At 27.9% G+C, this 27,309-nt stretch overlaps 2 protein-coding genes across 3 annotated transcripts in view; one reads left to right on the forward strand and one right to left on the reverse strand.

Annotated features, from left to right (window-relative positions):
• Nucleotides 1–5,742, forward strand: part of LOC100197810 (interferon-stimulated gene 20 kDa protein) — a 28,661-nt gene extending 22,919 nt beyond the window's left edge. The window contains exon 6 of the mRNA XM_065814628.1: nt 5,637–5,742. Within this exon, the coding sequence (XP_065670700.1) occupies nt 5,637–5,698 (62 nt within the window). The 3' untranslated portion in view covers nt 5,699–5,742. The remainder of the gene's footprint in view (nt 1–5,636) is intronic.
• Nucleotides 5,743–18,748: 13,006 nt separating this feature from the next.
• Nucleotides 18,749–27,309, reverse strand: part of LOC100210786 (putative uncharacterized protein DDB_G0282133) — a 58,977-nt gene continuing 50,416 nt past the window's right edge. The window contains exons 19-23 of one of the 2 annotated variants that reach the window (XM_065814631.1): nt 25,451–25,544; nt 25,298–25,341; nt 24,748–25,001; nt 24,578–24,626; nt 18,749–19,411 (exon numbers count right to left, since the gene is read on the reverse strand). In XM_065814631.1, coding sequence (XP_065670703.1) covers nt 19,339–19,411; nt 24,578–24,626; nt 24,748–25,001; nt 25,298–25,341; nt 25,451–25,544 — 514 coding nt within the window. In that variant the 3' untranslated portion in view covers nt 18,749–19,338. The remainder of the gene's footprint in view (nt 19,412–24,577; nt 24,627–24,747; nt 25,002–25,297; nt 25,342–25,450; nt 25,545–27,309) is intronic. The other variant, XM_065814632.1, reaches the window with a different exon arrangement.

Raw genomic sequence — 27,309 nt, forward strand, 5'->3', positions numbered from 1 at the left:
TAGTGTCTGTTAAACTGTGTTACATGTCTGAAAATGTTGTTTTCCTTTAAAACAACATGCTCGTTCTTTATTTTATTGCAATGCTTCACCCTTTAACCATTAATGACATATGCTCAAGACTAAATTTTTTTAAAACAGCGATGACGTGTATAAATGCAAGTATTTGTTTGAACTAGTGTGACACTTTACAATACCAAACCTTGTGGCGCACAACCAAACTTATATACATTCCTTCTGCAGAAATTTTAAGCTCATAATGGATATTATGAGCTTAAAATTTATAGATATATATATGCATAGTATACTTCTATACATACATTCTTCTGCAAAAATTTTAAGCTCATAATATATATTTTCTGATAGTGTAACTGATTCAGTTTAAATTTTCATAAACACTGTTTTAAAATGACAAGTTATAAAAAAAGTGCTTGTGATGTTAAACTGAATTCAACAGAAGATATTGTTGATTTTATGTTTGAAAATGATGATGGCATTTCAGATTTTAATGATAGTGACTTTGATGATGCAATGGCCCAGAAGATGAATATGATGCGATGGCCCCTCTGAAGATGATCATGATAGGTGTTGCAGATATCTTCTCTGAAGATGATAATGATAAGGTCATAAACATTTCAGGTGCTGAAGTTGATCAAAGGTGGTGTCACTGATACTATTTCTGTTGTTGTTCCAACTTGTAAAAATTGATGAAGGGCTAAATTATTGATGATACATGTTGGACTAAAAGTAAACCTTTAAATGGGCAAATATTTCATAGTGAGCCAGATGTCCATGAGTCTGTAACATTAGATGATGGACACTTGGTGGAGGTATTTCAACCTTTATTTACGATGGACTAGTAGATATGATAGTAAAAACGGCAAATAAGTATGCAGATCAATGCAAAATGGTCAAAGTATGCTATAAGACATTTCAAAATGGGAAGACACAACATCTAGCTACATACACTTAGCTGTTATAATATATTGCTGCACAAACCAAGACATGACTGGTATTATTCTAAAAATTTATGTATTGCAAAACTTGAATTTAGATTCCTGTTTCAAATTAAATTTTTACTAATTGAAAAGTATTCTTCACTTTGTTAAAAATCAGGAGTTATGGAAAAATTACGATAATTCTGCAAATATTGGTACTATTTAGCCTTGTTTAATGCTTCAATTAAACAAACAGCTGCTTTTAAGTCAAAGTCTAGTTTAATTGAATTTAACTAACTATGATATTTCAATTTAAGAATCTTTGCTCTTGCGGAAAAGTTGTCTAAGCTGGTTTATTTGCACAAAAAGAGCTTTGGAAAAAATTTATTTTGAGCAACAAAAACTACTGGTTATTTCTGGAATGTATTTATTTATTCTTTATTACACATTAGGAATAGACAGTCATGATAAAGATTGCCATGCATCTAAAATCATCCTTACTCATCTTGATGGCTTGTTAGATTTAGGTTATTGTATTTATTTAGACAATTGGTACACCTCAATAAAAATATGCAAAATTGTTTTAAAAATTGTAGTTCATGTACAAGACATAATTGATTATTTTTGTTAACTTCTCTCATGCTTAATACAGGGTTGGAGGTTGGAATAAACGGAGGCGTGGAAATTTTTTATAGAAAATGAATAAAACAATTTAATTCTAATGTGGCTTGCATGTATTTTTTAACACCTAATTTTCTAATTTTATCTGCATAATCTAATACTTGCTTTTGAATGGTTTTGGACAATTTTAGTTTTTACATTTAATAACATTTTAACTCTTCAGATATACAAAGTTTATCGAAATGGAAAACAACCTTCTTTTTTTATATATTAATTATTACCTTCTTTAACTAATTTTATTTATTAACTATCACCTTTTTTTATCTATCATTTTTGAAAGTACAGCTGGAAGAGATATGTGAGTTTTTTAAAATATAAAGAAGTAATTTTTGATTCCATCGCAACTGTAAGTTCTTTTGGTTGCTCTTTGCTATGTTTTTTTTAATACATTAATTTTATGTTCATTATTTTGATTTTCATGTCAACCGCTACTTTCACATGTTTTTATACCTTGAGTGTTTTGTGCATCCTTTTGTTTCTGTACGATGATAGTTATACCAAGTTTAATTTTTATCCATTATACTATAAAAAAGCTACGTAGATTTTCAACTGTTAAAGTAAAACATAGCAAAAGATTTTTCATTAGCTACAAAAAATGACAGCAATTAAATAAATTTTACTTGTTAAAATTGCAAAACAATCTTACATCTATATTATTTTAAACATTTTTAAATTAAAGTCGTCAAGTTTACTTACGCGTTAAGTTTAACAAATGAATTGGTTACGCTGTTAAAATAGTTATTGACAAGTTGTTTTGTATATGTAAAAAATAACAAATAAATGCAAGTTAATTCAATCCGCACATGAGCAATTCCACACTCGTTACAGCATGACAACATGTTACAGCATGACAACTCAATTTTTGTCTTTAGTCTTCAGTATAAGTATGTTAAATAGGCATAAAGTTATGGTATTTAGTAAACTCATATTAGATACTGCAAAAAGTAAGTAAAATATATTAGGTAAGTATATTAAGCTCTCATTCATGCAAGAAAAAGTAAAACGTCACGGCGTGACTAAAGTTTTTCGATGGATTTTTTATTTCTAGATCAACACCATAAGTCTGCTAATATAGTTAACCTGAATATCAATATCAACTTGGCTTTAAATAAAAGATTTTTTAAAAATTATTTATAAATTAAAATTCTAAGACATGCTCTTAATCAGTTAGTAGTAAACATCATAACGTGACTAAAAGCTTTTGGGTATTAACAAACCAGGTTAATTGGCTATTTTTAATAAATTTAAAACATTGTATAGGTATTAGAGAAATGATTATTATTATTAATATTATATTATTATTATATTATTATTATATTATTATTATATTATTATTATATTATTATTATATTATTATTATATTATTATTATATTATTATTATTATTAGGTTATTATTATTATTATTATTATTATTATTATTATTATTAATAATATTATTATTATTAGGTTATTAACAGAATATAATAGTGTTCAGAGCTTAATCGCTGTTATTGTAGATAACACAACTTCTAATACAGGTGCAGATAACGGTTTGGTTATAAAACTCGAAAAAATTCTTAAAAGAAGTTTGCACCTTTTAGGATGTTTGCTTCATCAAGTTGAACTTCCACTGCGACACATTATATGTGAGTTAGATGGAAACACAAATGGTCCTAAGTCTTATAAGGGGCCTATTGGAGATGCTGCATCTCATCAAACTCTTCATGAACAGCTAATGATTAAGTTTGTTCCCATATATTCGGAAATAGAGTTTTTTGTTAGCAGTGAGGTTATAAGCGATCTTAATACAGACCAGCGATAGCTTAATGAGTACTGTGTGGGTATCTCAAAAGGTTTTATGTCTAAAAAAATTTTTACAAAAAAACCTGAACCAATTTTTCATGCAAGATGGCTAACTCTAGCCTTAAAAATAATGATGGTTTATGTTAGGACTGATAAACCATCTCCTGAGCTATTAGTAATAACTAAATATATTGTTCAAGTCTATTGTGTAATGTGGTTTGCTATTAAGCGCTCCGGAAAATACAAAGATGCTTGTCAACTTCTGTACAAAACTTCTGTTCAATTAGTCAAGCTTCAAGACAGCAGGATTCAAAGCAATATTTTTAAGAACATACAAGGAAATTCATATTGTTGTTTGTAAGAAAATTTCCTGTACTGCATGCTGCTGGATGAAAATCTGAGTATAAGAAATCAAGCCCTCAACCAAATCCATTAAATAAGAGCATTGAAAGAAGACATTACTTTTAAACCAAAGCTTAAGCCAAAATCCACAATGAAAATAAATTTTGATGCTGAGTCTTGGGATTATCTTATTTCTGTTGATGATATTCAGGTTGAGCCCCCAACAACTCTTTGCATAACGTCAGAAAATCTGAGAGAGGCTATTAAATCAAACCTAAAACTTTGTGTAATAGATATGCCTAACAATTCTCAATCTGTGGAGAGAGCAGTCAAATTAACCTCAGAGGTATCTAAACAGGTTTATGGTTACGAAAAGAGACACAAATTCATTGACTAAAACCCAAAGTCGCAGAGAGAATAAAAGAAACGTAAAAAAGTGACTATTTTATAAAATGAATGTCGAGTATGTTAGTTATACTTTTTGTTTATTTGTTTTTTTCTTTAACTGCTGAATGAAATATTTATTGTATAAATATTTAAGTATAGTTCTATTGATATTAAATTCCTAATTACATAGACTTCCAGTGCCGGTTTTCTAGGGAGGGGAGCAGTTGGTGAAATGGATACAAGCTCCACGATTTAGGGGCCCCCAAACGCTAATCAACTTCCTATTAAAACTTTTTTTTTTGCAATTAATTTAACAACTATTCAAAATGACTAAAAATACGCATAAAATTATTGTAATTATTAAAAATTTGGTTTAATTTCAGTTTTCAATAGTTTTTCTGTTTTTTATCTTCGAAACCTTTTTTTTCAACCAACTGCAAAAATTCAAGAAGCCTGTTAGTATAAAATTATACTTATATCTGTGGGCCCCTAATATTATTGTTGCACTCGGGCACCAGAAGTAGAAAACCGGGCTTTTAGACCGCTAAAAAATAGGCTATAAAACATATCAAAATGGCTAAAAAGTGTGATTATTAAATCCAATTTCCCGAAGGGAAAATAACTTTAAAAAAAGTAAATATTATTGTTTTGTGTTATTAACATTGCAATAAACAAATGCCAGGGTGACTCTTTATGATTTTAAAAAAAAAACACCTAGTAGGCAGTGGCCTATTATTCATCGTCCAAATGTTGCCTATGTAAAACATACCTTTTTTAAACATTTTTAGGTTAAAAAACTTATTTCAAAGTTTATAAAGCTTTATTTGTGGCTTCAGGTTAACAATTATAGATTCTTCACAAAAATTGTCACGTGACATAAAAGCATGCTGAAACTAACTTCAGTTAGATTTTTTTTTCGAATGTCAGTGTTGTTTTAGATCTATTACATAGAATTTTTATTGCTCTGGAATTTTGGGTTTTTAAGTTTTGCTGGTCATATTTGAAATAAAATAATTGGTGCCCTATTTGTCACAACGTGAAAATAGTGGCAATAACAACTAAAATTAATGGTTTTCAGTAAGCATTTTTATATCAAAAATTACATTACATTACACTTAATTATCAGTAAAAACTTTTAAAGCAATAAAATAAAATAGCAAACAAAATATTTGATAGACGCCTTTGCGGTCCTTGCGTCCGGAACGATCGATTGTTCCATGTCACCGCACGACTCTACCAATATTTAATCATTAATTTACAAAACCTAGAGCTTTTTTTGTTAAACGAGTTTATTATATGTTTTAGTAAAATTATTTCATAGATAGCATAGATCATAAACGATTTAATAGATAACTAACGGAAGATAAAACTTTCATAAATGAAGTATAGTAATATCCTTCGTCATTATTTAACTGGAAGTGTAGTAGGAAGTTATTTAACTGGAAGTGTAGTAGGAAGTTATTTAACTGGAAGTGTAAAATATATGCAATTTTTTTTTTCTCATTTAGATATTGAAATGGAAACAGACGAAGATAAAGAATGGAAAGTTGTAAGAAGGTCAAAACGTTAACGATTTTAACTCTTGATGTTAGACAAAAAATATTAAAATGAAAAGGCTATATTTCTGTTATATACAGGCCATCATCTTTGTCAAAGATCTATCTTTTTGGAGGGTCGTAACTTTTTAACAAATAAAATATTTCAGCAAGTTTAAGCATACTTTACCTTTAAAATAACCATCATGTAGCTTATATTTTAAAAACCCTAAACTTTGATTCTACTAGTTTGCGAATAAAGTGTTATCCATGAACTTCAAATATTTTTCAAGTAAAATTTAAATTCTATTTTCTTTTCCACTCCATTGAAGAATTTATTTAACCTTTGCGTCATCAGGCAAATCAACTTGTGGAAGTTTTACGCAGTTAATATAAAATGTAGCTGAAACTTTTGCTTTGTCAATTTTACAGCAAACACTGTTTCTGGTAAAAAAAAATTTCCTTTTTCCAGTGTTTCTGAAACATAGCGCAAATAAACTAACTTTCTTATTAGTCGCTCAAAAAATATTATACTAAGATTCAAAATACAAAGATGTTTTTAAAAAAGGTGGCTCGTCGTTATGGTAACCAAAAAAAGGAGTAATGATAAAATTTCTTTTAGTTTTTTTTTTTTTTTAGGTGAATAGTATAGTCTCATTTTGAACGTTACTTACATTTTAAACAATTAAAAAGTATAGGATGCCTGATATAAAAAATATTTCAATTTTAATCTAAATAAAAAAAAAATAATAGAAATAATATAAATATAAAGAAAAAAAAAAAAAGAAATAATTTTAAATACAAATAATATAAAGTTTGCAATGAATAAAATTATAAGAAACAAATAAAAACAACATATTAGATCTAAATGAAATAAGAATCAAATTAATGAAGTAGTTAAATTAATGAAATAGGAAATACATACATACATAGGTTATACATATATATATATATATATATATATATATATATATATGTATATATATATATATATTTTTTTTTTTTTTTTTTTTTTTATAGGTGCCCCCAGAAGTCAAAAAGGTCTTGACACAGAGCACCGCGGAAGTGCATTTAACCAGGAAGTTCACGCCTCCTTCCTTACCGTGACGCGAAAATATGTCCAGAGCTCGTTTCGAACCTGGATCTCCTGCTTATAAAGCAAGCGTTCTAACCACTGCGCCACGGCCGCACAATATATATGTTGTATATATATATATATGTTGTATATATATATATGTTGTATATATATATATGTTGTATATATATGTTGTATATATATATATATATGTTGTATATATATATATATGTTGTATATATATATATATATATGTTGTATATATATATGTATGTTGTATATATGAATATATATATATGTTGTATATATATATATATATTATGTAGCCACTATGCTAAAGTGCAGGCTTTCACTTTCAATCTTGAAGGTAAAAAATTACATAAGAGGTCGTCCATAAAATACTTACGCTTTTATTTCGGCCCTCCTTCCTCTCCCCCCTCTTCCCACTATGATTTTGCTATACGCTTTTTTGAGTAACCTTCACCTCCCTAAAAGTATGATATTTTTTTTCAATTTAGTCTCCTTAGATATATAATTGACCTGCCTCTATCTCGTATACGTCATTTGCAGATCCCCTTTTTTCATCGGAGACAACGCTCTTCATGAACTATCCCTATATATAATTCTCGTTCCGGCCAGAATTCCGACCGGAGTTTTATTAACATTTCCGGCAAATCCGGTTTCGGCTGGAATTCAAAATTTCCAATCCAGCACACCCTTTTTTTTAAACGCAATATTTAAAGGTTGCGTTTACAAGACTTATACCACTAGCAATAATTTTCTTTCACAAGATGAGATAAATATCTAAATTCAAATTTTTAATAAAAGTAGGTACGATAAAAGCCGAATTAAACATTTGGCTAACCGTATTTGCCAACTTAAAGGTATTACTAACCTAATTGGAAGAAATTAGACCATAAAGAAAATAAAATTCAATCATATTCTGAAAACTTCTCTACTGTAAAAAAAATGTATTTTGGAAAACTTGGTATATTTCAAATCAAATCTAATATAAAAACATTGCTAACATTTAAAAACAAAATTAAATTGCTACGCAATATTTAACCCAAAACTTATTGAATGCAAATGTTCAAGAAGATGTGTAAGTGAAACGAACAACAAATTAGTGCTGGAATTCGTGAAGCTCTTGAAATTGAAATGCAAATTGCAAGGAGATGCAAATGTTCCCTTTTAAATGGCGGGTTTTGTCTTGATAATGGCCCATTTGTTAAAATTGAATTTTAAACCCCTTTTTTTACATTTTTGCATAAAAAAAGAAAGAAAACCTTTAAAAAGGAAATTGAAAGGCAACTGGGCGAAGGATTCATTTAACTGCTGACGTCACTTGAATGGTTTCTTCCTGGCTTCCAAAAAATCGATAGATTTTTTTTCTATAATTATAGTTCATTATACATTTACTGCAACTTCGTTTAATTATTAATAGTTTTTGAATTATACTATAACTTCATATAATGAACTACAATTTATAGTTAATTATACAGTGTGTTACTTACAGGACGCAAAAAAGCATTGCGTTAATCCAATACACGAGTTTATAGTCTCAGTTCCGTTCCGTAAATTATCACAAAATCGTTTAGTAAGATAAATGTTTCGAACTTAAGTAAGTGATAAATATGGTTAGAAAAGATATTTAGCGTTAAAAAAAATTTATATCAAAGTAATATCAATATGTCATATTCTGCTTCTCAAATTTTTTCTTAAATCTTCTCAAATTCTAGAAATGTTTATTTTTCTATACAATTTTAAGATAATTTGCGGAACGGAACTAAAACTATAAATCCGTGTATTTTAGACCACACGGGTAAAACCACATATGCCACATTTTTCTTATTTTGAAAAATGAAACTTTGTGTTTAGTGACATTAGATATTTGTTTATTAGTAATATATTTAATTAAAAGCATATTTTTGTGATATTTTAGTCCTAACACTGTATACAAATGCAGTCTTTCTCCTAAATACAAGTCTTTCTCCTAAATAAATTATTTATTCACTTTGTTTTTTTGAAAACAAGATACTTATTTTGGATATCTGTGATTTTTCCGTTGTTAATTCATCAACTCATAAACCACGTTTGCTAGTAACTTTTTAGAGCACCTATTTTTTTAAAGGTAGATGGTAACACATTGTAACATACAACCACAACGTACTAAGTGTGTGATGGGATGTTAAAGCCGCTCACCCCCATTACATTAAGTACACAGAGGCGTAGACAAAATTTTTTCGGTGTTCGAGGTAACTTCCAGACATGGAGCAAACTCCAAATATTTATATGTTTATACTTATGTCAAATAATGAGGGTTTGCAAAAAATTGCGATGTTTGGAGGCTGGGAACAAAAAAGCCCCAAAACTTTCGCCCCACTGCCCCAAACGTGAAAGCAACAAAATAATTTTAGTTCCTCAAGGCTCTATTCTTTGACCCTTACTATTTCTAGTTTACGTAAAAGATTGTTCTTTTTGCTGATGACACTAATCTTTTTTATACCCATTCCAAAATAAAAACAATTTTCTTTACAGTAAATCGTGAGCTGGAAAACCTAAATGACTGGTTTAAATCAAACAAACTATCAGTAAAACTAAGTACATTTTATTTCATCATCAATCTAAATCCGATGACTTGTCTCTACAACTTCCCCAGCTAATAATATATAACAATATAGTAAACAAGAGTTTCATCACTTAAAATTTTAGGAATAATATTTGATGAACATCTCAATTGGAAAAATCATATTACGCTAGTTGAAAACAAAATTTCTAAAACTATAGGCATTATGCATAAAACAAAACACCAAAGTAAAAACTAAGTAAAAAACGTTTAATAGATTTATACTACTCTTTTATCCATAGCTACATAAGCTATTGTTATACTTGGACAAGTACTTGCCGTTCAGCATTAAAAAATATATATTTATATTAAGCAAAAACAAACCAGTAGAATTTTATATGTGCATAAATACGCCCAGCCGTTACTCCGGGAAATAAAAGCTCTTAACGTCTATGAGTTAAACGTGTTCCAAAACTTGTTATTCATGTTTAAATATCAAAATGACATGCTTCCAAAATTCTTTAATGACTATTTCTAAAAATAAATCATAAATACTTAACGAGGTGCTCTATCTGTAATTTTAATTTACCTAAGTCAACTCTTAAAACATCTGATTACTCAATTTCATATAGAGGGCCTCGTCTGTGGAACATAGTTCTTAATGAAAATATGAAAAGTATAACTTCAATAAATTGTTTAAAAAATATAGTTAAACAGTATTTACTTGAATTAACAGACACAAACATACTTTTGTATTTATAAATGAAAAAAAAAAATCTTGTTATATTTCTTATTGTATGTATTTATTTAATTTTTAACTTATGTCAAACTGAAATTTACAGCTATATCGCTATAAATTTCAGTTTATTATGTTCATCATGATTTAAATAGTCTAATAAAATGATAAAGTCAAGTTTGGCAAAAATATCAGTTAGAACCTTGTCAAACCAACGCTACAAATTGTGAACAAACCGTTAATTAAAATGTTTTTTTTTAATTTTAAAGAAAAATAAAATAAATTTTTTAAAAATAAAATATTATCAAATAATGTCTTATTTTGTCCACTTAGAAAATGTTTAGCGTCCATTAGTTTTTATATTTTTAACAAAAAAGAGGCAACAAAGCTACGTATACTTGTTTCAGTTTATCAGGCACTATGATCATTGATCTAAACACAATGGGATCTAACACACAAAATTAAATATACCAGTTTTCCATATATATTTAAGTTTAGCCTTTAATATTTCAATTTCTCTAAGTGAACATGTCTTGAATAAACAAACAACCAAGAAGTTTGGCTTTGAAATTTTGAAAATTTCAGAAATTTTTCTTGTATCATGTTTATATATAATATTGAGTTGTTCTGGTTTTTTGTGAGATCATCTAGTGTGAATTTGATTCGCAATGGCCATGTTTCTGTCCCATTCAAAATGTTATACCTACACAGAATGTTGCAGCATAGAACATACATCATCAAACCATCTGTTTTCAACAGTTTCATCATAGCAATAAAAATATAATTTTTATTATACTTATGCGTTAAACTTGAATAAAAACTTAAATAAACACAATAAAAAATTTTTTTTTGGTATGTTCTTAGAATTAAATATGCAAAATAGGAAAATAAAAATAAATTTATCACAAGACTCCATATCTTCGAATTTGATCAAGTCTGGTATTGGTACCTTGTACCAGCTTTTGTACAGCGTTTAGGTCAAGTCTAATGGCACAATGACGAATCCGACGCTCAAAGTTTGAAATATTATTTGTAGACCATCATTCTTGTACACATCCCGCTTAAGCATTGCCCAAAAATCCTCTATAGCACGAGCTTCTGGTAAGTTTGCTGGATTGTCTTTTTTTTGAACAAATGGTATCTTCTGGGTTTTTAACCATTTTGTTACCGAATTACCATAATGAGAAGTTGCTAAATCGGGCCAAAAGATATACTTGGTGTCTCGATAATATTTATTAACAAAAGGTTGCAAGCGCTTTTGAAAACACTCTTTTAAATAGATCTCTTGGTTCACCACTACGTATTAAGGTTTATTTTGATCGTAACTGTTCATATATCTATAAATTGTAGCTTTTAAGTAGCCCTCCATCTTGAAATGGTTCCAAACAACGTGTTTTCCTTTTTTTTTTTTATAAAAGTTATACACACGACTTTTTAGGGCTTGCTGGTTTGGCATTTTAAATTGTTATCTAAACAAAAAATAACCAGAGAATTTATATGCTAATTGAAAGAGGAAAGATAGAGCTTTCATTTGATGCCAAATACTAATTATTTATCAAGCTTACTAATTAAATATCGCTAATTCAAGTTAGTCTCAAATTTCATGGAACAGGTGTTAAAAAAAACTTATTTTATATATATATGTATATATATATATATATATATATATATATATATATATATATATATATATATATATATATATATATATATATATATATATATATATATATATATATATATATATATATATATATAGTTTTTTTTAATGTTTTTCTGTGAACGTAATGTTGTTTACTTCATCCAACGTATTTTTCTTGTAAAAGTTAATCATGTGACTTTTATTATCATTGGTTTAGTTACAAACAACTTGGACAACTGTACTTTTTACCCGGTAAACATTGGACAACAGTGGTTGTTTCAAAGTTGCCCTTTTTTTAAATGACCATAGCACTTTAAAAACATAGTTTTTTCGTTACAAATTTTTAAATTGAAATAGCTTAATACTAAAATATCTTTAAAATATATAAAACTTAAAATTTTCAAAAAGTAGACATCTGCGGTTTTACCATTGTGTGGTCTTCAATCGCTTTTATTTAAATTATTTAACCTACATAAGTTAGCTTCTGATAACACTAAATAAACAAGCTTCTGATTATACAACATAAACTAGTTTCTGATTATATTTTCAGATTCTGATAAATCAAGTAGTTCTCTTTGTGCATAAAGTTATTTAAGAGATTGTTTTAGCAATTTATTTATATATTATAAATCAAATTATTTACTTTTACTTACGGGGCATAATTTATTAACAATCAAAACAAAAAAATATAAGTCTTATATTATTAGAGTAATAATCTTAAAAATTCAATAATATTCATTTATTATTAAAATTGCAGCATATACTTCTACACTTCAATTTTAGTATTTTATTTATTATATATAATAAAAATCTAAAAATCTACTTAACAGAATAGGTAACAATATCAATTTCGATTAAAGTTATCGTTTCAGGCTCAGATTTGATTGTACGCCATCATTCAAAAAATAAAAGTAATGAAAAGAATGAAATATCTTTTACTTTATTTTTGAAATTTCAGTTTTAGATTAAATTCATTGTTTCTTTGGTAAATATGTTAAAACTTTTTGATCTAAATCCATTTATACCTTTAACAAGACTAGTTGCACATTAAATATATTTGATTATGCTTTTTTTTGAGTCACTAATAATATATCTATTTTTTAACTGACTTGAAAAGCCATCTATCTAAACTTTCAACTCAATAACCTCTTTCGGTAAGTTTGAATCAATTTTACAAGATTTACTAATGATGTCTCTTTTATCATGAGTTCTTATCTTATCTTATCATACTTTAAAACCAAGTCTCAGAAGTAATAGTTACTTGTTGTTAGTTCCAGCGTGCATTTCAAACTTCATTTTTGTGCTATTTCTTTCAGATTCAAAACGCTTATCGTGCTGTTTTTTTGCAAACCTAGGAGTTAAAAAGCTAGACATCAATAAGAACAGATAGTCATACAAGCTTACCACTAAAGTACCTTGAACTATATGCTTCATCATTCCATTATCTTCTTTACATTGTTTCCACTCAGCAATAACTTCTAAAGTTTCTCTATCACACTGCAATGGATTTTTTTTTTTTGAAACCACAATTTTCATGCTAAAACAAGCTAAGCCAACAATTAGTGTTGCCAACGTTGCTGATCCAGAGAATAAAAAAATGTGCTAGTATCATCAGTTCTGGAAGCAAAATACCGCACTATGTGCAACTCTATGGTTAAACCACATTGTAGTTTAACCATAGAATTAAATGTTTAACCAATGTCTTAATGTTGGCAACCCTACCAACAATGCTGAGTTGTCTGGACATTAGGCACCAGCAATTTTCAATTTTTTTTTAGAAAAATTAATTGCTTCAAGCAGGAGTACCTTAATTAGACCAAAAAACCATAATGTGAAAAATTTAATTAAAAAAAAAACTGTAATGTGAAAGTTGCAAGTCTTTCCAATTCTATCTTGTTTAAATTTTTTACATTTAATTTATTAAGAAACACAAATTAAAGTGAGTCATAATTAATGAATTTTTAAAATGAGTGTTGATGTAAAAAGTTTTCCAGCGTATTTTTATGTAAACGTAAATAATCAATTTTTTATTTTTAGACATGTTTGGGCCCTGTAAAATTGGATAGTTTTACATAAAAGCCATATAATTAGATGAACTTATGTAAATAAAAAAACATGGATGCAACTTATTTAGGTTTAGACATTTTTTTGTTGATATTTTTGTGTATAAGTTAGAAAAAAAAAATTAATATTTTAGCTTAAAAACTTAATGCAGTAAAAAAAAAAAAAAAAAAAAAAAAAAACTTCTAGAATTTTGTATAAAAAAACTCAATTTTTGGCTGCAATATAAAAAACCTTATAAAACTAAGGAATTTAAATTTTGGTTTTGGAACAGTTTTTTGGTCCGTGGGACCAAAAAAAGGGCATTTACACTGCAATAAATAACTCAAGAACGATTAAAGATAAAGTTCTGGATTTTTTTTGTACATCATCTAATAAGGAAGTTGAATTGGCTGAATTAAGGAAAAAAAAATATTATTAAAAAGTTTTTGTTTAAATGATAATTCAAAATGGCAGCAAAATTTTGACCCAAAATACAGATTTTGAGCCCAATTAACTAAAGAACCAAAAAAGTTAAAATAATTTTTTTAAATTCAGCTAATAGATTATATATAAAAGAATCAATGTACCAAATTTCAGGTCCATAGCATTTAATTGAGAAAAGTTATTTATCGCACCGTTTCAAAAAACCTTATTTTGAGAAAAACAGAAAAGAAAAAGAAAATCCAACTCGTTTAGTCTAATTTAAGCCAAAAACTCACAAATTGCATTAACAAAGCATTATTTTTGAAAAACAAACTGTTTCAAACCATTATTGGCTTAAGAAATGTTTTTTTAAGACTTCAAAGTTTAAAAACCACTTTAAAAACAAGAAAAGAATAAAAATACATAAAGCAATAAATTAGTCAATTGTAAATTAGTAAAACGCTATATATAATAATGTAGAAAAAATTGTATAATAACGTAGAAAAAAATAATTTAAAAAGACCAGTCTCATATACTATTCCTTTCATTTCTTCATTGGCATCTGGAAATTCTTTACGCTGAGCTCTTTTTTTTTTCTGTTTAAGCTTGACTTTCGGAGTAGACTTAAGATTCATATTAGCGACTCTTACAAAATCTTTATTTGTGCAAAACTCTTGCTTAAATTTTCCATTATACATATTTAGCATAGCAAATACATTTAAAACTCCATTTATTCCCTCATTAAAATTTATGATTGCTGATGAGATACCAATTTCTAATGTGTCTCTAGTAACAAAAATATCCTACGGACATCTTTTCCAAATAATTCCATTTCACGATTCATTGTTGTTTTGTGTTTGCCCATGCAAACACTTACTTAGTAAATCATCATCACTTAAACTACGAAAAATTGGTTTTATTATGTCTCTTACAACAATGGGTAGTCCTGGTTTTTATTTATACAGGGCTGTATCATTTATTTTATCAGACTGGTATTTACACCAACTTTCAGTGGTTCTTGGACACATATGGTGGCGACTATCAAATGTAAGTGCATCTGAGCAATGGTGAAGTACTGCACCAATTGCTTTTTTAACTGGTAAACTGTTCCACCATTACATTGACGTACTGCAATTCCAAAATAATTTTGAAGTTTATTAATTTTTTTTTTGGTAAGACGATTTTTTCCACCAAGTGGTTTCCCACCAGACAATTTTAGTTTATAAGTGACTTTAAATTTACGAAGTCTGCTATCAACTCTTTTTTGTATGTGTCCAACACATTCTAACTTTTGGACAATAAGATTTTTGTATGGATTACATTTAGCAACTTCTAGATAAGATTTTGAGTCACCGCCATCAATATAATAAGCATAACATAAATTTCTGTCTGACTCTGATGATGTAAAACATTCAACAATTCCAGCTGCTTCCATTGCGCCTGATGAGCCCTTATGGTTAATGCTACATTCATGTGTACTAAGAAACTCATCATATTCATCAGTGCCTTTTTTTGTTTCCCATTTATCACATTGATGGCATACTTTAGATTTAATGCGGTAGTCAATGTATTTTCCAGTATCGCTTGAAATTATAGTTACAACACCATTTAAAGAAGAGAATCCTCGCTTTTGCCAGGTGCCATCACATGAAACTGTAATATCTGTCTTGTTCTCACCAAGACCTTGCTTAATCTCAACAGCTGCTTTATTCATAAAGTTTAGAGCAACTTGCTTGTAAGCCACTAATATATTCCTTTGAATATCATGAAATGTATTTATGCATTGGTGGAGGTAAATTCATAAAACCACAAAAGGGTGTTAAAGCAGCATGCCCCTTTCCTATTTCCCTCATAGCAATAATGGATCTCATATTTACATCCGATTGATATTGCCCACGAGATTCATCATCAATTTCTTGGCTAGTGTAAACCCTTTTACTCCATGAGCAGACTGAGGCTGTACATGTAAACTCTAATAAAACAGACAGTCTTTTCTTTCTTGATAAATCTGTTGGAAGTTCAATACTCCTTAATTGACATTTAGGACACATAGCAATTTCATCTATGATACTTTTTAAAACAAAGCTATCCAACATGATGTAACAGTGTGGAAAATTCGATTTGTTATTAGGTAATGAAGTTCGTTTTGTTGATACTGTTGTTGCTTTATGATTTAATAATGTAAGTTTCTTTGATGAAGTTGAAGCATTTAAATTACTTGTTGAAGATATGTTATTAACAAGACTATTTTCCGAGTCAATGTTGGGTTCAGGAGCTTTAAAAAAACTTTTGCCATGAAAACGTCGTTTTTTGAAAATTCTTGACCTCCTGCCTTTCGTCTTTTTCCAGCATCAAGTTTTTTATTTTCCATACTTATTATTTTCTAAATTTGAATAATAATCATAATCATCTAACTAAATACACAAGTAGGACTTCTAGCACGAATCAAATAAATTATAGTAAATTAAGAACTATAATATATAAATACAAAATATATCTGCCAGCAGCAAAAGCATGCTTCTATTAAATCTTTTCGAATATATTTGGAGATATACTTTTGGTTATACTTTAAAACTACATGCGGATGTTCAGGATTACTTTTAAATGCTTACCAATGATTAAAACAAGTTCAGGTAGGCTTCGTTTTTTAAATTTTTTGAAATCGCAAAATTTATGCAATTTTTAGAAAAAAAAATTAGACCACCTATATCTAATGATAAAATCATATAAGTTGTAAATATTCTTTTGAAAAACAAATATCACCATCATTTTCTACGTATATGATATTGGGTAAAACCGTACAATTTGAAATTTTGAAAAATTTCATATTTTAAGGTTGGCTTGAAAGTGGTTTATTTATGTTGATTTTCAAACTTTTTTTCAAATAAGATAGCAACTATTTAACTTTAGATTTTTTTATTTTTGAGTTGACTATTATTTTTTTTTATGAACTATCTACTCCAGCTTGAAGAAACTTAATACCAAAAATTGCTGGTACCTATTGGACAGTGAATGCAAAGTTTACTAAAAATTATTTTGAATAAGGAAGTATGTTTGCACTATAATCTGAAAATTTTTTAGCGTAAGAATTATATTTTGAGGATATATACATATCCACAAATCAGCTAGCGTGTATTGACTAAGAAGAACATCTAATGGCCTTAAACATACAAATTTACTCGTAACAAGCCGTATGCTTTCATTTTCTGCCACAAAATAAGCATTTGTCTTCTAAATGCTCATGTATTTGTTTTGTTTTTGAGTATAAGCTTTTTTATTATTATTGCTTATAGCTAATTTAACTTATATTCCAGGACACGTACGGCTAACGTCATCTTTTTCTAAAAAATACTTTTTACTTGATTTTTTTCATTCAAAGAATTTCCTCTAAATGTATGAGAAGTTGCAATATAGTTTACTAGCTTACAACAATGTTGCAATATAGTTTACTAGCTTATATATTTTAGAACAATTGCTTTTTGCTTTGAGGGTATATTAGATAATATTAAATTTATTTTGTTTAAGCTTTTGATAAAGAATGATATTTGCTGCTACTAATGAAATAATTAGCTGCTTGCAGCAAATTATTTCATTAGTTTTATTTGTATTTGCTTTGTCTACTGAGCTTTTTCCCCATTCTTCAATCTTTCTTTCTATAGCAGCTTTTTGTTTATTATCTTTAAGTAATTTTGTATATTTTCTACTTTTTTTTCTCGGGTTTCTTGACTCTATTTTTGTCCCCCATGCTTAAACAGGATTTAGCGTTCTCCATTTACTTTGTATTTTAGCATTATTTTCAACCATTAATTTTAATTTTTGTTCTAAAATAAGAAACAATGACAATACCAATAAGTTTTACTAAGCTAAATTTAGAAAGGGAAAATGCAGGAGGGGGTCGGCGGAAAAAACCGTACGTACTTTATGTACCCCTAAGTAAGCTAGCGACGTACCTTACGACCCCTAAGTAAGCTAGCGAGGGAAGACTATCTCCTCATTATGAGTTAGTTAGAGTAATAAAGTGTTAGTAATAAAGCATGTTTTTAAATTAACTTCATCTCAACATTATACAAACGCTGAAATCCAGTATCGCAAAGTTTTTTTTACACGAAGAATTGTAAAAAAAAACTTACTGAAAAATTAAAACCCCTGTCATTTATAATAATTATAAAATTATAGATAAATATGTATAAATATTTTAAATTCCACAAGGATAGATTATTTTTAAATGTCGCAGCTGTATTACCATTATTTACTAGTATTTCACGTTTTTCACACATTTTAACAACTTTTTGACTTTGAGGCGTCCAAAATGGTATACAAAAATAGATCAAGTGCATTATAAAATAAATATTCTTTGTCGTTTACGTATGCATGTTAAATGCAAATAATTAAAAAAGTCAATATAATAACGACCTTTCGTTTTAACCTTTTTGCTAAACTATGCATTGTGTCAATTCTAAGTTTAAGTATGCTTATGCTTATTTCAAATGAAAATGTCTTGCAAAAAATCACGCTGATTGGAGCCTGGAAACAAAAATACACTTAAAGTTCGCTCCCACTTTACCCTGAACGTAAGGGCTATCAGTTGATAAAATATAAATTTTAGCATAATATACTATATTTAAATTCATCGACAGGCTTTAAGTTTTATATAACAATTTTTTAACGTTTAAAAGTTATGACCATGAAAAAATTCCAAGATTATTAAATGCACTTCAAATATGATAAGAGAGAGACTAAATAGCAAAATATGATAAGAGAGAGAGACTAAATAGCAAAATCTCAATTTTTTGTTAATGAAATAATCGACTTTTGAAACAAGAATTTTCAGCTTTCATTACATAACGAGCAATTTCGATACCTTATACTCTGCTAATAACAAAAATTTCTCAAAAATAACAAAAATTTGAGAAAATTCTTATTTATTGATATTTATAAATTAAATATAATGTAGAATGCGTACAACGCTTTATTTGATTTGTTTTACTAATTGTGTTAAATTAAAACATAAAAATATAAGAAATAAAATTTTTTCATTTTTTACTTATCTATATTTCTTTGAAATAAAAAAATTCTCGCGCCTATCGCATATAAAAACCTCAACACCATCGAAAAAAGTTGAAAGATTTAACCAATGCCATAATCTTTTGACTATCGTTACAAAATAAATATCATTAAACAAACATATTGTCATGAGGGGTAAGGCGAATCTAAAATCACTTGCAGGCCAAAAGTCATATAGTCAACCATTTGCGCCAGAGAACTAAAAATACATATAAACATCTAAAAAAAAGATGGCAACTACTTAATGTGTAAATTTATTTAAAAATAATAAATAAATAAAAAACATGAGGATCGAAATGTATTGAAGAACCTGCTCTAAGTACTTTATGTTTGGTACTTTTAGTCAAACTTAATATTTTAACTAAAACAAGGATCATAATGGGCACAGTAAACCAAAAAACAAAGTAATTCGTGTTAATTAACCAAGTTGTATAAGGCCTGGATCCTGGTTTTTAGTCAAGCATACAAGATTATGTTTGCATAGTATAAGCAACTTAAAAGTTAAAAAAATGCCCTTATTTTTAAGACATGTAATTTTTATTGACAACAAAGCTGATAAATTTATGTTTACTAATGTTGTAAACAGTAAAAATATTTTAACTTTAATTTACTAAAACTTTGCATCAGACGTAGCTCCATTTATAGACTCCATTATAGGTCAACTTCAACTCCATTATAGATCAACTATACTTTGTGTGACCCTCATTTAAAAATTGGCTCTTGTAAATTATTTATTTTCAGAAACTTTAGTGTTTCTTAAGGTAAATGAAAAGGTTTTTAAAAGTTTCTGAAAGTAAATTGTTTCAAGATGTCATCTTATAAAAATACATTATCATTCATTTAATACTAATTTTTAACACCAAAGCAAAATATTTTTGTTGTGTTAAATTATGTTAAATATTAAATTAATAACTTAATTAATAAAAAATATTAAATTATGTTAAATATTAAATCTTAAATATTTATCCCTAGCGTGTTCATAATTTTTTAACTCCTCAAATATACTTAAATAAACGCAAAAATTTTAAAACTATTATTTTAAGTTTAACAATTATCATCACAAATTTTATATTCAAGTAATTTTTTTACGAGATTTTTTTTTATCTGTAAAAAAAAAAGAAAAGCCTTATGTCAACTTTTTAACGCCCTTTCACATTCTTGCGATTATATGTTTTATTACGTCTTAAAATATTATTTAATTTACATTAATTACATCGTTTATATAAATTCTATAAAGCATAAAGCATTAGAGTTGCAACTCAAAAAAAGACCAACGCGTTTTGTTTTTTTTTTAAAAAAAAAACGTTTTTTTTTGCAAAAAAAACAACAAAGCACTCCTAAAAACATGGGTTTTATGGTTGTTTTTTTTTAGTATTCTTTAGATGTTAATGAACCTTAAAACAGTTCCATCTCATATAAAATTTAAAATATAAATGTTTTTTTTTTGTTTAATATAATGTGTATTACCCAATATATTAGCTATAACTATTTTCACATCAATGTTAAAAAAAAAACACTATAAGAAAAATATAAGAAAAATTGTGTTTTGTAAAGCTACTTTTTAATACTAATGTATTAAATTTTAAACATAGTTAAGTTATGTCCATTAGTTATTTCAATAAAATAGGGGAAAGAAGTTTGACAATTTATATTTGTAGGGGAAGGGAGGGGGGGGGGAAATCAAGAAAAAGTTACGCCACCAATGTTACTTTATAAAATAAATTAAATTATTAAAAAAAAAAGGATGTTTTCTTCAAATTAATTTTTTTAAACGAGGTTAAGGGAGGGAAAGAAGAGTAGTCAAATTTTGACGTAATTTTATAGGAGAGGGGAAAGCGGGCTTTGGAATTTTGACAAATTGATGACTAGGGAGAGGGGAAGCTAAAAATTGCCAAAAAATTGTTGACATAACTAATGGACAGCCATGAGGTAGATCTTGAAGATTCAATTTTGTTAATCTGTAATAGGTATTTTCGATCTTGTTGTAACTAACAGTATTGGACAGTGTCAACACTGTCCAATACTGTTAGTTAAATTTTATCGCTTCCATCAACAAGTACGAAAATTAAAAAATCATTTAGTACACAATGTTTAATCCACAATTAAAAGTAAAATAGATTTTGATTTTAAATACAGGTCCAAATTTAGACAAAAGTAGGGGGTGGTATGGGACAGGGCTCCCCACAAAATTAAGGGTCTCAAAAACCAAAGATAAAAAAATTAACTTGTGTTTTATGATACACCTGGGCGCAGCAGCACCAAAAAATTTACTGCAATTTACATTATGAATAACTTGGCATGCCAACTGCATCAGCAGTCATGCACAACATTTGAACGGGACTTAGGCATTGTTATGACTTACAATCTAAAGGTTGAAAAACAAGTCTTTATGGCTGCATCAGCTGGCAACCGAATGCTTGGCAAACTCAAGAAAGCTTTTTTAGGTCGTAACACTTAGAATTTGCAGTACAAGCCACCGTTTCCAGCTCAAGACACAGCCAAACTCGAATAAGTTCAACACCAAGCCACAAAACATAATGCCAACTTCAAACACTTGCCTTATATTCAGAGACTATCAAGAACTAACTTGACAAAGCTAACCGAACGACAAGAAAGAGGAGACCTTATTGAGCAATACAAAATCATCACCAAAATCTACAAAGTTAAATTCACCGTTCTTCAGCTTCAACCAAACACCAAGTCTTTAAAGTACAGTCTCCGACTGCGTGGATACACAAAACAACTGAAAGCACAACTTGTACGAAACTATGCAGAAAGAAACAACTTCCTCACTAACCATGTTATCAAATTATGGAATGCTTCTAGCCAAGATGCGGTGGACTCAAAGAACCTGAACAATTTTAAATATGATCTTCCTTTGCTCTGGCATCTTAACTTTATCTGAAATCTAAAAACTATATTTTCATTAAGGAGTGGCCTGGTGTGGTTATTTCAAAAAGAAATTCTTGATTTCAAAACTTTTCTTCTTCTGGGATTCAAAGCCCAGGACCCTCCGATCCTTGATTATCAAATAACTGAACAGAGTTACTGAACCGACGTTCTAAACATTCTGTATGTTAAGTAAGGTTGGTTCAGTAACCTGTTGTTTAAAAAATAATGTAATTCATTTTTTAGACAATTATTTAAAATTTTGTATTAGTTGTTGACATTATAATAAATTTCAAAATAACATGTTGTAAGTTTCTTTAATTTAAAAAATCTAAAAGTCAAAAAAACAAAACAAAAACATTTTTTTTTGCAAAAAAAAAACACATTAAAAAAGACGCTTTTTTTTTGCAACTCTATACATAGTTTTTAATATAGCTAAAAAATAAGTCACCAAGGTTTCCAGCTATTAGTGTAAATTCATAGTAATGTAGATTGCGACTGAATTAACTAAACATTAACTTAAGCTAGATTTTTATTTGTTTGGATCAGACTACAAGATTTCCTTAATTTTGTACATGAAAATTTTAGCTGTTTTTATTAATTAGGAAGCTTAAGCAGTAAAAAAACAAACAACAAATAACCTAGAATTTTAAGCTCGACAAAAAAAAAAAACCTTTCAAAGAAGTGTGATTATATAAATATAAAGTAGTTTGTGCTGGTTTAATGTAATCTGATTTTAGTTGTTACATCTAATAAAAGAAAAAATACTTATAAAAATAATCACAAAAAATTAATTAACTAAAAAAAGAGTGACATAAAAGTGTAATAATGTTCAAATTTAGAACAGAAAATTGAAAATAATAAATACAAGTTTTATATTTAAAGTTACTTTGCTTGAAAGCAAAAAAGGACTCTTTTTTTTATTCAACTATTTTCATACATATCTCACATGGCACCTTAAACTAATATCCTCTCAAAAGTTGCTTCAAATGCTCAGTTGATTAAATTAAATGGTTTACCGATTGAATGTTGGTTCATGAACAAATATTTTTGATATGGTTAAGATATGGTGATCTAGGGCACTAAAACAAAGAAATGGTTTCTTTTGTGTTGAACAAGTGCATTATATTATATGCTGTGTGTGTTGGAGCACTGTCTTGCTGAAAGATGTATTTTTTATTCTGCCATACAATTGATTTATCAAAGAAATCAAACATGATTCTAATGTATTTTTGTAAGTGTATTAATTTATACGGTCATAAAATGCTTACAAATATAAATGCTTTTGCGGAAAATATGCCTGCTGAGTATCCACTACCTTGTTGCCTTGCTTGTGAATAGCATTCAGATAACTTTTATCTAATTTTCAAATCCAATTTCTCAAACCAAATTTCAAAATTTGTAATTTTGAAATTTGTAAACAAAATTTCTTTTTTATGCAGATTTTTTCCTTTGTAATTTATAATCTGAAAATTTATTGCTCGAAATCACCTTTTTCAATCTTCTGCCTCATGCAAATGTTCTTTGCAACATTTGTCATATGTGTCAATTCATGCTGACATGATAAGTTTTTTTACTGCAATGTAAGACGTAACACCTTTTTTTGCTATTCTTATAACAAGTTCTCTGCTTACATTTCAATTAAAAAAGAACTGGTTGAATATATATTATAACTTTGTTGCTAAGGATTTGTTTTGTTCTGAACAACCTATTTTGACACTAAGCTTCAACAGTTTAAGTTTTTTCAACTTCTAGAACAAGAGATGTAAGACATGTTGAAGCATCACTCGCCACCCAGGTTTAACTGTTAGCATGCAAAATTCAAACATGCAATGCTTTTTTTTTATTCAAAAAATAATTTGTTATTTGATGCTCTGATTTTCAACACATTTGCACTCAAATTTAAACTTAGCATATTGCAAGTTAATATTTGACAATTTTTAGCAATCAAAATATTGTTTTGTAAATTTGATACCATTTTTTTAGTTAAGCATTACAAATACTCAGTACTCGACCCAATTAAAGCAACAATTAAGTAAAATATTTATCAGGTGTCAAAAAAGGTATAATTAATAAACTTGATTAAACTTTTATGTCATATGTAAAATGAGTTGTCAAAGTGACTATTGTATTAATATAAAAGTCAGATTTCTAAAAAGTTATCTCTTGTATACTTTCTTAACTGTAAATTTGCAAATTGTAAATTTAACCATTATTTATTAGAATACAAATTATCATGCAATATAATAATTACTATTTTGACATTTGTAAGAAGAACAAAAATGATTTTAATAAGTTTGTTAATTAAGCGTGAAAAAGGCTCAATTAATATATGAATATTTAAGTTGACATTTGTAAATTTAACTATTAAGTTCACTTATTAATTTGTTATTACTTTAATTGAAAACTTAAAATAAAATTGTTAACTTTTCCTAGCTCAGGTTTTCCCTAAATAAATTTATTAATTACATAATACCTATAAAGCGTAAGTGGACCAACTTTCCGAGTAACATCAATGATAAAATCTAGTAAAAAATTTAAGAGATTTAAAATATTTTCAAAACTGCTATTTTTCACTAGAAATACAATCATATTACTTTCACAGTAAGGTATTAATAATTCTCACTAAAAATACAATCATATTACCTTCACAGTAAGGTATTAATGTTTCTGCATTACTCCATAGGCGATGAGCTTCTATTATATGTTTGGTGAACTCTAGATATTGCAATGACTTTTCGTGCATGTCTGATGGGATGCTAACCATAGCCAAACCTAAGTTTGTTTTACTGTCATTACTACTTGCACTGCTGGAGCTACCAGCGCTTCCATTGGAGCCAATACTTTGTCCAGGAGAAGGTCCAAAACTTGGCGATGAAGTTAAAGGTGTGCTAGCATTACTATATAAAACATATTAAAAAAAATCACTAAAACTTATAAGCCACAAATAATTAACAGATAACTTCAAACAGTTACAATAACCTGCATACATATAAAATAAAAATTTTTAAAAATTTCTTTATTTCAATAAACATCTAATTAACAAGGGATTAAAAAATAACTGTTCATACTTTATTCATATTAGTAATGACATTTAAAAAAAAGCATTTTGTAATCATATCTGCTTATACATAATTGTTAAAAACATTTAAAAAGCATAATTTCTTACACTATGTAATAAATTTAAAAAAATTACCCCTCAGCTGATTGTGTACTTATTCTTGACGAAGGTTTATATTGCTATAATAAAAGCTTAATAAGATACAAATGAGGTTAACCAAAAAAAAAAAAAAAAAAAAAATTAGAACAACAATAATTAAGTATGATTAGTAACTTATTTATTGCTTACTGTAAAATAATCTGTCATAATTTTCTTCACTTTCCATACTGAATCACTCCTTGTCTTAAAAAGTTTCATGTGTAACATACTTTGAAGACGAAAACTATAAAATATAATTAAGTTAAATATTAAAATAAAACAATATTTTAATAATTAAATTAAATGACAAATTATATATATTAAGTAAACAAATTTAATGCAATTAAAACCAATTTAAATGGTTTGACATTTAAATATGTTGTTTGTAGCAATATTTTCAAAATACTTTTGAATTAGCCACACTAAAACTGATAAAATTTTATTGTTAGCTTGTAGCTTTTTTACTCCTAGATTTAATTTATTTTCAATTTAATAATTGAACCCATACAAAAAAAATTCAAGTCATTGTTGTTTTCATTGTTGCATTAAAAAAAAGGTAAAAATAGGTAATTTTATAAGATAAAATTAAATTTTTTGAAACTTGCTAAAACTCATTTGAAGTTGTGGGTCATCTTAAAACGTATTAAAAGTATTCTAAAATTGGTTAAATTTTGTTATTTTAAAAATTCTTTTATGATATGTAATTGTTTCAAGTATTTGATGATTTTGAAAAAAAAATCCTTATTTGTATTTTTGGAAAATTTTATGGATTTCTAGAAAAACTAGAATTTAATGAAAAATAAAATAAATACAATATCTTAATGCCAAATATGATATTTCTCAAAACAAGACAAAACACATAATCCAACATCACATTTGAAAAAAAGTAACGAGATTTTTTTGATGGTTTGCTCGTTTTATTAAAACATACTAAGCAAATTTATTATCTTTGCATGCCGCAGCTGGTATCTTACTCGGGTAATGGTTAGACTCTGCAAGTTGAAAAAGGTTTCCTTTAAGTGTTGGGTGTCTACTTCTATTCTATATTTTAAAGCAATATGTTTTATCAACTTTAGTTTAAAATAAAGAGCATCAACTTCAACATTTTTTTTGTTGTGAATGATGTTGAATCATGTTTACTAAATGACTTTTTATACCACTTTTTATCATGTCGGGTACAAAGTTCTTATTTGATTTGAACGATTTACACTGCCCATTTATTTTTTTTTTTTTTTTTTTTTTTTAGATTATTCACCTCCTCAAGGCCCGAGGAGGGCCACTACAGTCGAGGAGGATACTAATTTTTTTTTTTTTTTTTAGTCGTTATTCGTGGTGCAACCCTCTCTCAACTCTTTAACTCCGAAACACGAACCTTGCCGAGCAAGGCTGCTCCGCGGAGAAACTAAGTTGAGCGCGGTACTTCCAGGGACGTGGTGGGAGTCGAACTCCGAACCTCTCGTTTACAAAGCGAGCGCTCTTACCACTACACCACTACCGCATATTGATTGTACTCCTGTATAAAAGTTGATATCTTTGCTGAAATGCCACAACTAGCTACAACTCCTTACTGTCTGGTATACATGTGCTCACCATGAATACATTTCTTTTGTCTTTCCAATGTAAAAGAGCAATTCCTTATATGTACATACTCTATTACTCTATCTTCGTGCTTTAATTTTTTTTACTGATGGTTTTACTTTTATATTCATGGCAAATTGTACTAACTATATCAGTAGCTTGAGTATTTTGCAGACTTCTATTAAGGTGTACTAATTATCTAAATAAATCCAATGAAAAACTTTCTATAATAAATCTAACAAGTTATCAAGAAGAGGAAAGATAATTTTAGAAGCATAGTAATCTACATTATGAATGTCTTTTCATAATGTGTCTGCTCCCATTTTAATAATTCCAAATATATCCAGTAGCTGCATTACTTAAAACAAATGATTTGTGTCCAGAGCATGCACTTTTTGTGCAGATAAACTGTTTCCAGCTTAGACGTCCTT

The sequence above is a fragment of the Hydra vulgaris genome, chromosome 12 (assembly GCF_038396675.1).
Source record: "Hydra vulgaris chromosome 12, alternate assembly HydraT2T_AEP".
Lineage (NCBI taxonomy): Eukaryota > Metazoa > Cnidaria > Hydrozoa > Anthoathecata > Hydridae > Hydra > Hydra vulgaris.